This window comes from Triturus cristatus, chromosome 3_2 (genome assembly GCF_964204655.1).
Source record: "Triturus cristatus chromosome 3_2, aTriCri1.1, whole genome shotgun sequence".
NCBI classification, from domain to species: Eukaryota; Metazoa; Chordata; class Amphibia; order Caudata; family Salamandridae; genus Triturus; species Triturus cristatus.
In genome coordinates this window covers 332,894,925-332,908,114 of record NC_140584.1, presented here as the reverse complement: position 1 = coordinate 332,908,114, position 13,190 = coordinate 332,894,925, and the positions used below count along the sequence as shown (strand labels likewise).

Here is a 13,190-nt window from a genome sequence, read left to right as displayed (position 1 = left end):
AAGTGTTGAACCATGAATCCACTGTGAAAATGTGTTACCTCAGGGTAGACCCAATTATTGTCTTTTAATAGGTTCAAAATTTCTATGAAAAAAGCCTGTTTGACATATCTTATTTATATTTTTTCCTTAGGTGACACCGTTTTAGTTCACAGGATACATAGTTATTTGGAGAGGCATGGTTTAATCAACTTTGGAATTTATAAAAGGGTCAAACCTCTACCAAGTAAGTACCGAACACAACAAGATAACAATGTACTTTTTATATGTGACCTTTTTCGGTGAGATTTTATTGACTTCTTTGTTTTCTGCCTATCTAACAGTAAGGCAGACAACAATGGCACAAAGAGATGCAAAAAATACAATGCTTCACATTGAAAAATTGGACCAATTACCTTTCACTGTGGCAGAATCACCATCCACTGAATGGTTAATTCATGGCTATATAACATTGCCAGTAACAACTTTCCAATTCCAATTTTGCCTAGAAAAACACTAGGTAGGCAGATATGAAGCAATGGGTAAGGACCTCATCGATGAATCTTTGGAATTACCTATAGGTCTAGAATCAGGAATGGGGACACAAAAGTGATTCTCAATGGTACAGACTGCAAGACTTGGTCTCTAATTTGCCAGGATATGGTACTTCGAGGGGCCTGTAATGGTCCAGTTGCAAACTTATCCTGTCATTTAAAGGGATCCACAGTGCTCCGACGGCTCTCGAATGGGAGTTATTTAATGCTGAATGATCAAGGTTGTTGTGGGATGCTTCCAGGCATCTCATATCTAGTCACAGTAAGTTCCCGGGTTACTTGTTGTATCCAGGTATTGTTTCTACCGATCCACACAGTCAGGGAGACGCCGTTATGGCCTTCATTGAAGGTTTCCTTTATACGGTTTGATTCTCTGAGCCGACTGAAAGCAATGCTCTTACAGAAGGATGTGCCCTTAACCCCAGCCCAAGAGACTTTTGATGTTCAGGTTGCAAGGTCCTCAGCTGAGATGCAGGCACTGGTACAAACAAATTGCCCTTTCCATGTCGGAGAAATGGTACAGCGCATTGGTTCGGGACTGTTAAGTACCTTTCAGATAGTCTTCGGAGTGATTCCAGCCTTTATACAGTACGTATTGAGAAGCGTTTTTGGAGGGCTTCCGCTAATCCTGCTACTGGTAGTGGGTATCCTGGTTTTTTTTCTGCTACACAATGAACGTCCTAGTCATCAAGGAAATGAAAAAGCGCTCTTGGAGCGATGTTGCCGCATGGTTCTCCATCTTGGCACACCTCGCCTTCGGAAGCTAAGCGAGTCTTGGTTCCCATCAATATGACCAGTCTGGATTGACTGTGTTTTGCCTGTCCTCCACTACTTGTTCTGCGGGCAAAAATGCATGTTGGACCTCGGTCTAACACGTCAATCGAGTGTCCTCAGCGTATTCCCATGTTGATGTCCTCATTCTAAGAGCCATCACAGGAGGCTTCAGCTCCTGTCGGATTGGATACCGGATCCACTGCAGGCACACTTACTTTGGATGTTTCAAATGCTTCTTCAGCGTCGGCTGTGGGAACTGAAGATCACCTTTGCTTGATTGCCCCGATCTATGAGGTGTTACAGGGACCGTTGTCTGCAAACATAAACATTTGGCTCTCCGTTTGCTGGGAATAATTCGACCTCTTTTCCAAAACAAACGAAAATTGGAATTTTAAACAATTAGTTTTCTTTTCTCGCTCTTACTGAGCACCATGGCTTTCAGGAATGCTCAGTTGCTCAAACTATATATGCAAATATTTTAAAGGACTTATAGAGCTTTTTAACATATATAACAGATTTTTTAGCGTTTTTAAGCATTTTTAATAGTTTTAGACATTTTTATTCTGACCTTTTTAACAATGCTTATATGATTAATTATAAGGACATTCCCTTTTTATTTTTGTAGTATATCTTCGAGTCTGATGAGGAGTGGCTGTTATGAATCACAATGTACCCCAATATAGGCTTGGGTAGTCTCCTACCCTTTTACCTACATTTACCCTGCCTTGTACTACATAACGTTTTTTTGTGCTGACCTTTTCCTAGTTAAGTGCTGCATAAATGTTGTGTGGCTTTCCCCGAAAACTAGCCTAATTTATTATGCATGAGGATTCTCAGAGTCACAGCAGGACTAACATTTCTGCATAATAACTGTGTATAAGGTTAATCACCATTGTCCTCCTCTGCTGACATGACACAACAAGGTAGAACACCTGAGGGTACCTTTTTGGGTAATAAGCATCATATCTTTGCTGGGGCAGGCAGAGGAGAAAGACTTCCATGCTGACGCAAGACGCTGAAGTCCCTGCATGCTCGAGCACGCAGTGGACTGACCGCCCTTGCGGGGTGTCCATCTCGAGACGAAGATGGGGTCCTTCGCTCTTTCACATCAGGTAATGGTGTTGGCTCTATACTAGGTGGAATTCTTGGCTATACACCTACATACATGCTAGGTACACTTGGGTACATCTAGTTAGGGTTAGCATCGTAGGAGTACGCATTATTTCTGTCATGTATTCATATACCAGCATATATCCATTGTTTTAGCATTATGGTAGAATTCTACCATCTATTTACTCCATTGGTGCTATTTACCATTATACATCTGTTTCTGTCATATGGTTGTTGCAGCATATGTATTTTACACTAGAATGACGCTGTTTCAATAAATGCTTATTGAAAACGTCCACCGTTTATTCTGTGTGTTTCATGAAAGAAAGTGAGAATGAGTGACTGAGTCAAAAGTACTGTACTGTTTCCATGATCCCTGTCAAACAACGAAACGCGACCTCCTCAGAAGCAGATGATCTTGCCCCAAATCCTCTCCACCGAAACCAGCGACAGGTGAAGACAACTGTCTCAGGCTTCAGCAAGGGGGAAAGGGGAAGGGGAAGACAAAACAAGAGAGACTGCTCGGCCACTACTTCTTCTTCAGAAACTCTTTTTGGAATCTTGGAGTTCCCTGCAAAATACAAGAGACAATTATTTAACCCTGCTCTCGCTCACACTATCCTTATCTACATTACTCTTTCTCTCTTTTTAATCTTGATTTTACCTGTTAATGACCCGAGACTAGCTTCTGTCTAGAATATCTGTTTTGTCTGAGAAATTGTGTTATTTGATTGACTGTTCGAAATATCTATCTCCAAAGAGACGTTACTATCACCTTAAGTTCTTAAAAATTAAATTCCATTGCGTGTGTGTGTGTCAATATATCCTGCAATTCCTTCAGTCTTATCTGCAAAGAGTGGAATATTCAAGTCTCTGAATTACAGTCATTCCTTTACTACACTGCTGCTCCTTTTACTCGATTCTGCTGAGCATAGGCAAGCAATAAATAGTCTTACTTGAAAAAGCGAGAGTCGACTTCTCTTCACAGAAGTGACTCCCTTGTTCGTTAAGCAACACCTCCTTCTCCAAACTATGCTTCAGGAAAACAGGCGGTTCTCTGGAAATTGGCGAGATTGCTCTTTGTAGAATTACCCACGAAGTCTGTCAGCAACCTAAACTGCCTTTTCTCTGTCGAGAGAATTTAACAACAAGTAAACGAATTATCACTGAAAAAGCATGAAACTAGTTCTCTGTACTATCCTTTAAAAGCGGAGCCAGACGCGCACTATTCAATTTCGAGGAATTCCTGACAAGATAATGGAGCGCTTACGAAACGTTCCTCACAGAATTAGTCTTCAGTTGAAGTGCGTCGCGCGAGGCTCGCGCAGACGCAATGACAGCTCTGGAATGTCTCGAGGGAAAAACAACTAGACCGCCAACCCCACAGGAAGTGATAGCGATCGTGTCATTCCCTTAATAAGTAGATTTGCTTACCTGGCGCAATACAGTACATAGGGAAGATCTCCAACAAGGATGAAGTCTTCCTTTTGTACAACAGTATTTAACCCAAGGCCTTCTTAGTGGTGGGGAGAGAGCTCCTATCAAACAATTACTGACATCGGACTAGGGGTTCCTGACAATCCCTGAGGGGTCAGGGTTGTCATGTTCGATAGTTGCCAGAAACTATTCCCTCCTTGGTAAGAGGAGTTCATGGTGGCACTGTGAGCTAGCTAGTAAACAGGCAAATGTGGGGTTATCTGGAATCAGTCTGACCACCGATCCCACATTTTGTTGTCTAACCACCCAGATCTTATATAGATTTATAGGAGCTACCTGACAGTTTCATAATCAGCAGTTTAAGCCCGCCTGGCCACATCCCCTCCTGTGAAAACTTTACTTGTTTTGGTCTCTCAATGTTGGAAAAAGGACTTCCAGCTGAACCAGGCTTCTTCCAGTGACTCACTCACATCTAGTATATGTTTTAGAACTCCCATACAGATGGCCTCTTGGTGGTCTCCTAATTAAAAGCAGATTCTGTTAGACAAAGCTGCTCATTCAAACTAGGAGTGTTCCTTAAAAACCCTGCTGCTATGATCAGTGAATATCCAAAATTGACTTTAATTTACCTAACACAATTGCCCTAGTTTTAATTTCTATGTACTCTATTTTTTTTTTACTGCTTTTCTGCTTGTTGTGGGATGTTGAATAATTTTCTTTTCTTTTTCTTTTTTTTAACTTCTATGCCAAAAATTGATTATAAGCTTAAGGATCAGATTGAGCATATGGAAAGTCTGCGTAATCTCACTCTTTAGATCATAACCATTAACACCATTTAAATCTACATGTTACAATCTGATCTTAGTGAGTTAACTACTCAGTTCTGATCTCTGTGCCTCCAGAACACACTTTTGAATTTCACAGATGCCAAATATGCTCTTCATTCTTTTGAAGATCATACGTTGAATACCATTATATTAAATAATGAATAACTAAATTTACCAGAAAATGCATATATTTGGAGACAAACGCAATATGGAAAGCAGTTTCTTATTGTATGTCTTGGTGACGTCTCCAGTTTGCTGCAACTAGTTTAGGTGTGCGGTACTTTAATGACCTGACCCAAACAAAATATATTGAGTTTCACTGTATACATTCTGTTTCAACGCACCCCCAACTGAAAACTGCTTTATAAATTTTTTTAAAAAAAAAACACTTTACGTCTTACATTTGTTCATATATACTCCGTTTAGACCTATACGCCCCCTGAAAGGTGTGCAATCGTGTTCCCCTGCCATGAGTGCCAGACTGCAAGTATGTGGTATAAAGGGTTTGGATATTGGCCCTAGTCTCACATGTATATAATGTGTGTGCGGAGCCGTAGGCCTGTCCCTTGATATCAGTGAAGTTCTGGACCTGTCCTTTGACCTGGAAGGGCGAATCAAGCATGCCTTCATTTTACTGACCGTGTACTACTGTTCCTGTCATGATTTTCACAGGTTGATCAGTAAAGGCCATATTATTTGAATCCATAGTTGCAGGCAGACCTTTTTATCTTTATCCCTGTCTTAAAGGTTTACTGGTACACTCATGTAAAGTTTCGCTTCTGTGCGATAACAAACATCTGAAGTGTATGCTGTGCATGTGTGTGTGACCTTTTTGGTACTGGTGAGTGAGCCAGAGTAATGGAGGCCTGTAGGTTCTAATTTGGAAGTACCTCGCCTTTTCATTGCACAAGATGATTGAGGTTTTTTCCCAGACAGAAGTAGATTACTTCCATTCTGAAGCTGAATAGAGGATACATAGCTACTGGAGTAGGAACAAAAGATATAAGGCTTCTTTAGACATTCATTTAGGTCTTGTGCTGAACGGAGCTCTACCATTTGGCAGGTGACGGATGTGATGGGTAGGACTGCAGTCTCTGTTGCAAACATGAATAGGTTTTCTGTCTCTTCCCTGGTCATGGTTCGGTATGGCTGTTGCTAGTGACTCCATCAGAAAGGCTGTGTCTGAATAGCAGCCTGGAGAGGATACTTGAAAGAAGTCACCCCAAACTGTTTCTGAAAATGCGGACAGGGAATCCATATATGCGGTCTTCTTTCACTGTATAAAAGTGGGAGCTAATGACTGTTTGTTGTTCCATTTTCAAGTTCTCTTTGGCCAAGGAAGGGAGTGCTCCGCAGAGTATTCAGAGGCCTGCTATGCAGACCAGAGCATGTGTCTCCCCCCAAACCCCCCCCCCCCCACCCCCCCCCACAACCAGTGTCCTAGAGGTTAGGGGATATCACTTGAAGACTTGCCTTTCCGTAAGAAGCTATTCCTCTGACCTGAAATATCTAGAAGCCACACTGTCTGCTGAGCGAGAGGAGCCTGCTAACCTCTTTGTAGGTATGACTTCCTAGCAGTGCAAGAAGCATTTTGACCACAGTGGTTTGTGAGTCCACCAGAAGCAGGAGGGCCGAGGAGAGTGGTTTGTGCGACCAGGGGAGTGTGGGCACAGTCTCTCCATGCTAGCGGTTCTATGGGGAAGGAGGAAGGAAGGATTAGGGGGTTAGCATGATCACAAATAGCAGTTGTTGCTACTGTAGGCAAGGACTGTGCCCAGGAAAGACCGGATCGCCTCAACCACAAATTGTTACCACCATCGTTAAGAACTATAGCCAAGGTAGATTATGCCTTCCCTACGAAGAACTTTGCCCGAGGTGAACCCTCCTGCTGCAACCAAAGGGGTGGTTGTGACTGAATTTGTGATGCTGTGGTCCCCTCACCCTTGGCAGGCCATCTGTTGCACCTCACCAAAGACCCAGAAGTGGGTCTCTTAGCTGCTGAAGACATCTGCTCAGCCAGAGTCAGCATCTGCATGTGAGGACGCTGACCTTCACTGCTGTTCTGCTGCATCCCTCATCCAAATTGTAGGCTGTACCTCCAGCCAGCAGAACCTCCAGCAGAAATTGACGCAGCTAGAAACACATGCTGTTGCTCCCCACGAGCTGTAGGGAAAGGACTCTTATATAGACACTGTGATGAATTACTGTGCTGGAAGGGGACTTTATGATTAAGTGAGTTCTGCATACAGAATTAGAGTAATCTACACCTGACCTTTAAGAAATGCCCAAAAGGGGGTGGGGGCACCAGTGTTTTGTTTGACTTTTTACTTGTTTTGTGGAGTATTGTTTTTAAAATCGGTGGATGAAAGTGTTTTGCTAAAATAAAGCATTGTTTTGGCTAATCGGTTGTGCTGCTGGTTTAGCTTGTGACCCTCGCATTATCTCCCTGAGAAGCGGGTGACTGCTCGCCATCGCCCCCACTGGGAGTCAAGTGGGTTGTACTTCACCCAGTTTTACAGTGCGATAGTAGGACAGACTATGGGACAGCAGAGACCAACAACCCTAGCCCCCACGGTTGGTACTCAGTAGCCCCTGCTTGTTCCATGACCCCATCCACACCAAAAAAGTATCGAACACTCTGGTAAAACATGGAGATCATTTTATAGAACTTGTTTGTATGTTCTGTGGTTATGTTTTGCTGCACAACAAGTTCCTCACTGAAGTTTTCTGTTTTTCTCTTTTGTCCTATTCATTAGCCAAAAAAACTGGAAAGGTAATCATTATAGGCTCTGGAGTATCCGGTTTGGCAGCTGCTCGCCAGTTGCAGAGTTTTGGGATGGATGTCACACTTCTTGAAGCTAGGGTAAGAAACCATTTTGAAATGTTGATGAATGTTCAAAGTGCACACACAATAACACAAGCATTATCGCAAACTGTATGCACAACTACTTGAAGCCTTTTCGACACCAGGAAGAATCGCAGAATAACTAACCAGAATAGTATACCAAGTTTTAATGACATTTTGTAGCCTTTGTGTCCTAGTGGAGGACCTGCCACAAATTGAATACTAATGGCATTGAACAGTATTTTAGAATTGCCCATTGTTGCCATCTTACATCCATATCTTTTGCCAGTACAGTTGCATTCTAGACGCTGAAATTTGTTTTAGATATTTTTGCATTTCAAATTCTCACTTTTTCATTGTTGAGAGCATTTATCTACACAAGATGCAGGGGCTTTTACATAGAAAAAGTTGAAAATGGTAATTCCAGCTTACAATTAAAGTACATTTATCTGAATTATTCTGCATTGAATGTGTGTCCCTGATCATCACTTTGCCAGAACCAAAATCTTTGGTTCACTTTATTTTATCAGTACTTCCCACAGCAGAATTTCACCTTCAATTTTTTATAAGCCATCGTGTTTTATGTCATTAAATTCAATAACTTTACCATTTTAGGTGATTTAAATCTTCACCTTGATGATCCCACTGCGCTACTACTGTAAAACTCAATATTGACCTGGAAGCAGTACAGCTCTCACAATTGTCACTACCTTACTCCTAAAGCTGGCCATATTCTTGATCTATTTTTATCCTATTCATCCAATCTCAGAAGAGATCCACCCAGGCCACTCATTTAGTAGGATCACAATGCCTTACCAGTACTTCTTAATTGTTCTCCTTTTCTCCCCAGTAGTGACTGCCACCCACACACTATGCTGGTCAAAACTTGCACCTTAATTATTCTGCTCCCAAATAGAAACCTGATACCGACTTTTACTTCCAACGTCAATCAGGCTGATCATTTTAACAATTGGCTCTCCACTGGCCTCTACATGACCATCCTTCTCACCCTGCCCACAACTAAGAGATCAAAGCTTTATGCCCCATGATTTAACAGTCCACTTATCTCTTAGGCCTAAGACACTAGAATGAGTATGGTGCAAGCATATTGACTTCACAATATATACCACTATAAAAAGGCCATTAAGATCTATCATCCAGTTATCACACCATCCCGCTCTGACTTATTTGCAGATAAAATCAAGGGAACTTCCAATTAACCCAAATAAGTTTGCTTCATTGTAAAATCCCTTCTGGACCTGGTCTCTTTTCATCCCCCTCTCAGTTAATAGATATTATGATTTTTACTATCTTTCCTCCTCAAACAATTAGCTACATTTATGCCTCTTTTCCTCTGGAAGCTCAGGAAGTCACTACGCCAAGCTCTCTGGAACCCTTCATCTCCACCGGTCCACTCCTGACCTAGCTCTCGATTAGATCCAACACCCCTGCATGAAATGAGCTAAGAGGCCTCAGTCATTCACCCACTATTAGTTCGAATTCTGAATCTCTCGGTTACATCCACCTTAGTCCCCGACTTCAAAACATGCACTTGTTGTTCTGCTTAAAAAAAAAAACTATCGCTTTAAGTCTATAGATTATTGACTCATCTCACTCCTTCCGCTGCCATCGAAAGTAATAGAAAAGCACATCAATAGACAATTATCAAGTTACCTAGAATCCCATGCCCCACTAGATGTTTCGCAATCAGGCTTTCACCCACTACACAGAACCAATTCCCCCTTCTCGCCGTGACTGAAGGTCTGGGCCTCACTCTTGATAAGTGCGGATCTACAGCTATCATTTTACTAGATATACTGTGGCATATGACAGTTTTTCACGGTTCCCTACTGGATAGATATAATTGGAGATCTACAAATTGTTAATTTCTTTTTTGAAGGACCTTTGTTTTCAAGTCTCTTTGAAACTCTTCTCTTCCTCTGTTCATCCTGTGACATGTTGTGTACTACAGGGTTCATCTTTGAGCCCTACGCTTTTTGATATATACCTTTGCTCCCTTGCCAACATCATACATTGTTTTCGCTTTACTGTGCTTAGGCAGGCGGTACCAAGCTTATTTTTCTGTCACATGACTTCCTCAGAACCCCCCCTCCCAAAGTTATTCCCTTTTATTCCGTAATTGTTTGCTAGCTGTAAACAAATGGATATGCCTCAAATGTATGAAGCTTAATGGCAAGACCACTGAAGTCATGATTGTAGGCAGCTAATCGAATTGGTGGTTCTCTAGATGGCAGCCCAACTTCCTCAGACCTTTTCCATCCTCCAAGGAGAAAGTTGGAAAAAAACCTTCGCTTCTGACTAAACCATAACCTCTCTATGGATCATCAGATCAAAACAATTGTGGCATGCTGTTGCGGAATCCAATGATGTCTGAAGAAAATTTAACACCTCGTTTTTTCCTTTCACTCAGAAAATCCTAGTTCAGGCAATTATCTGTAGCCTGGACTATGGTGATATACTTTACCTGGGAATATCTCAGAGTCTATTTGGGCGTCTTCAAGTCATCCAGAATGCAGCTTCTCATTTTGGGTACCCAGACATTATTCTATCTCTGCCCATCCCAGAGACCTCCATTGGCTGTCAATACCCAAAAGCACCAAATTCAAAGGTCTCTGCCTTGCGTCCTGGGCTCTAGCCAAAACAGCGTTAGAATAACTTTAACTTTCGCCATCGTCTCTCGAATCAGAGTTCAGACAGGGGTGAAGGCAGCTCTTTTAGTTATTTGACTCCCCAAACTCTGTACCAGTCTTCCACTCTACCTTCCCTTAATTCCTTATGAAACTGCTTTCAGGAGCCAACTAAAAAGTTGGCTGTTTTATACATCATTCATTATGCAGCATAATTTTCTTTGAACTGGGAGACCCCAGTTGGGTTATCTGTATGGTTTACTAATCCCAAAACATAAACATGACATTTCAATGGATACAACTGCTACAGTCCTGACACAGTCACCCTTCATGTACTCTCTATCTCTCTTTCTCTCACGTGTATTCTAAGGCTATGTGAACTGGTTCTTGTTTGTCAAATTGAAGATGGAGAGACTTTTGAGCTGAATGGCTGTAAAGTTATTGTCTCAAATGTTTTTATTAACACTAAAAACGGAGAAACTTTGGCTATACAAGATATACAGAGTAGGAAGCATCATCATATTACATAAGGCATAGAGTGCAGCGACTATTTCTCCCAACGGACAAAGCAAATGGATCAATCTTTTTACAATTACAAGTCTTGAGGGTTACATGTATACCTAGCGTATCTGTCCTGGGAAAGTAGGGACCAGAGATTACATTGGCTCGGTCTCCGGTTCCTCTATTATCGAACCCACAACGTACTACATCCCTTCAAGCTCCAGCCCATAGTAGTATGTCCAGGTATTCCAAATCTTTTTGATTTTACGCGGGCACCCCCTGGCTGTATTTGTGACTCTTGCCACTACCATATAAAGCTCTAAGCATGCCTACCATTCCTTAAGTGTACGGGGTTTAGGTGTCCCCCAGAAGTGGGCTATGTCTTTTTTAGCCACTACTAGTCTCAGATTGGCTAACATAAGTTTATGGCACGTTAAGTTGATTTCCATAGGGATGCCCAAAAGGACATATTTGGCCTCAAGGTTCAGTTGGGCCCCCAGTATGTTGTTCAGTTCTGTAGTAGGGGATCTCTGTGTATAGTCATAATCTAGTGAATAGTCCCGCCCATGTGCGCGGACCCCGGAGCAATAAAAAATAATCTCTAAAAGGTGACAAATCATGCAGACCTGCATACACCTTTAAGAGAGAATTTAATTTAAAGACAGATAATGCAGCCTATACCCACAGGCTACACTGTCCAGTACTTCAACTAGAATTCCACCAAAATCCACAAACAGCACTGCCTGTCCAGTTTTTCTCCCCATAGGAAAAAACCCTGCCTCTACCAGCAAAAGCCTCTGGAATGATAGAGAGGAAGGAGTGGACAGACAAGCCCCATAGGCTGCCATTATGTGGCTTGGAACAGGATACTGTGCCTTTAAGAAAACTTTCCAGTTTTCCAGAACTTTCCCCAGTATCCCAGAATGCCCAGCAGGTCCCATTTACTTTCAGTTCTTTTTTCCGGCTCCTGCTAGCAGGACCCTGGAGCATTGAGCTCTCCCTTTTTCAAGGTTTTTCATTGAGATTTTGGCAATTTTTGTCACTTTTTCTTGTGTTTAGTAGCTGGTACTGTCAACATGCCTGGCTTGTTCGACAAGTGCCCGGAATGTGGTCGAAAGAAGGCTAAAACTGACCCACACGAGGTGTGCATAGCTTGCCTTCCCCAGTCCCACGTGCCTGAAAGCTGTACCATCTGCCACTCGTTTTCGGCAAGAACCCTGAGGGACAGGATGAAGAGCAGGCTTCAAGCTCTGGAGGAGCGAAGACTGAAGGCACCAGGTGGGTCTGGAGGGGCTGATTTGGCCCATGCTGAGGCCTCTGGGGGGCTCCCCAGGGGCAGGAAGACCAGTAAGCGCTCCCGCTCCCCGTCGACGTCGAGGGCGTCGACGGCGACGTCGAGGAGGATGACCACCGTCTGTTCGCCGTCTCCCCAGGGCTCTGGGGAGAAACGGCGTCGACGATCGCCGTCGAGGGACCTGAATAGGCCGCCATCGACTACATCGGCGTCGTCGGCGACGACGCCGTCTTCGACGGCGTCCAGCGGTCGACGTCGAGAGAAGACCCGGCGTCGGCGTTCGGCGTCGAGGGATCGCAGCTCGCCGTCGATGAAGAGAAGGAGATCGACGTCGAGAAAGCGAAGATCACCGTCGAGGCGAAGGTCGCCGTCGAGGCGTAGGTCGCCGTCGAGGCGAAGGTCGCCGTCGAGGCGAAGGTCGCCGTCGAGGCGAAGGTCGCCGTCGAGGCGCAGGTCGCCGTCGAGGCGCAGGTCGCCGTCGAGGCGCAGGTCGCCGTCGAGGCGCAGGTCGCCGTCGAGGCGGAGGTCGCCGTCGAGACATAAGTCGACGCCGAGGAGGAGATCGACGCCGAGAAGATCGCCGTCGAGGCACAGGTCGACGTCGAGGCACACGTCGACGTCGAGGAAGAGAGAGTCGCCGGGATCGGTGTACTCAGTGGTGTATACCCCGCCTCGGAGGTCTCCGTCGCCTCCTCCTCTCCCACCTCTGCCACCGCCTCCTCCACCACCACCACCACCACCTCCACCTCCTCCACCACCGTCTCCACTTCCTCCACCGCCTCCTCCGCGGCCGCGGACTCTGTCTCCGCCACCCCGGCCTCTGTTGCTGCCAAGCACTCCTGCGGTACCGCCGCCGGTCCCCCCGAGGTCGGTTTCCCTTCCACGGTACCCGACTCCGCCGCAAGGGACCCCGAAGCCACGACGCCCACGGTCGCCTGGACCAGCGAGACCGGCGGACAGGCCTAAGCCGAAGAGGTCGCGCTCCCGCTCTCACAGGAGGCGACGATCGCGGAGCCGAGGGCGATCCTCGTCAGACTCTAGACGACGCCGCAGAAGGTATAGGTCCAGGTCGCGCTCCTCGAACAGGGACCTTTCCCCGACGCTGTCGGACTCCCCGGGGACTAGGGTGTCGCCGGTGGACGACTTGGTCTCGTTCCAGGAGGTGCTGTTGCGAGGGGCTGCGAAGCTGAATATCACGGTGACGGTTCCAACACCCACGACGTC

At 44.7% G+C, this 13,190-nt stretch overlaps 1 protein-coding gene across 2 annotated transcripts in view; it reads left to right on the top strand.

Moving 5' to 3' along the window:
- KDM1A (lysine demethylase 1A) overlaps positions 1 to 13,190 on the top strand; it is a 718,736-nt gene that overhangs the window by 158,866 nt on the left and 546,680 nt on the right. For both annotated transcript variants that reach the window (XM_085647807.1, XM_085647806.1), the window contains exons 4-5: positions 131 to 223; positions 7,435 to 7,541. In XM_085647807.1, coding sequence (XP_085503933.1) covers positions 131 to 223; positions 7,435 to 7,541 — 200 coding nt within the window. The remainder of the gene's footprint in view (positions 1 to 130; positions 224 to 7,434; positions 7,542 to 13,190) is intronic.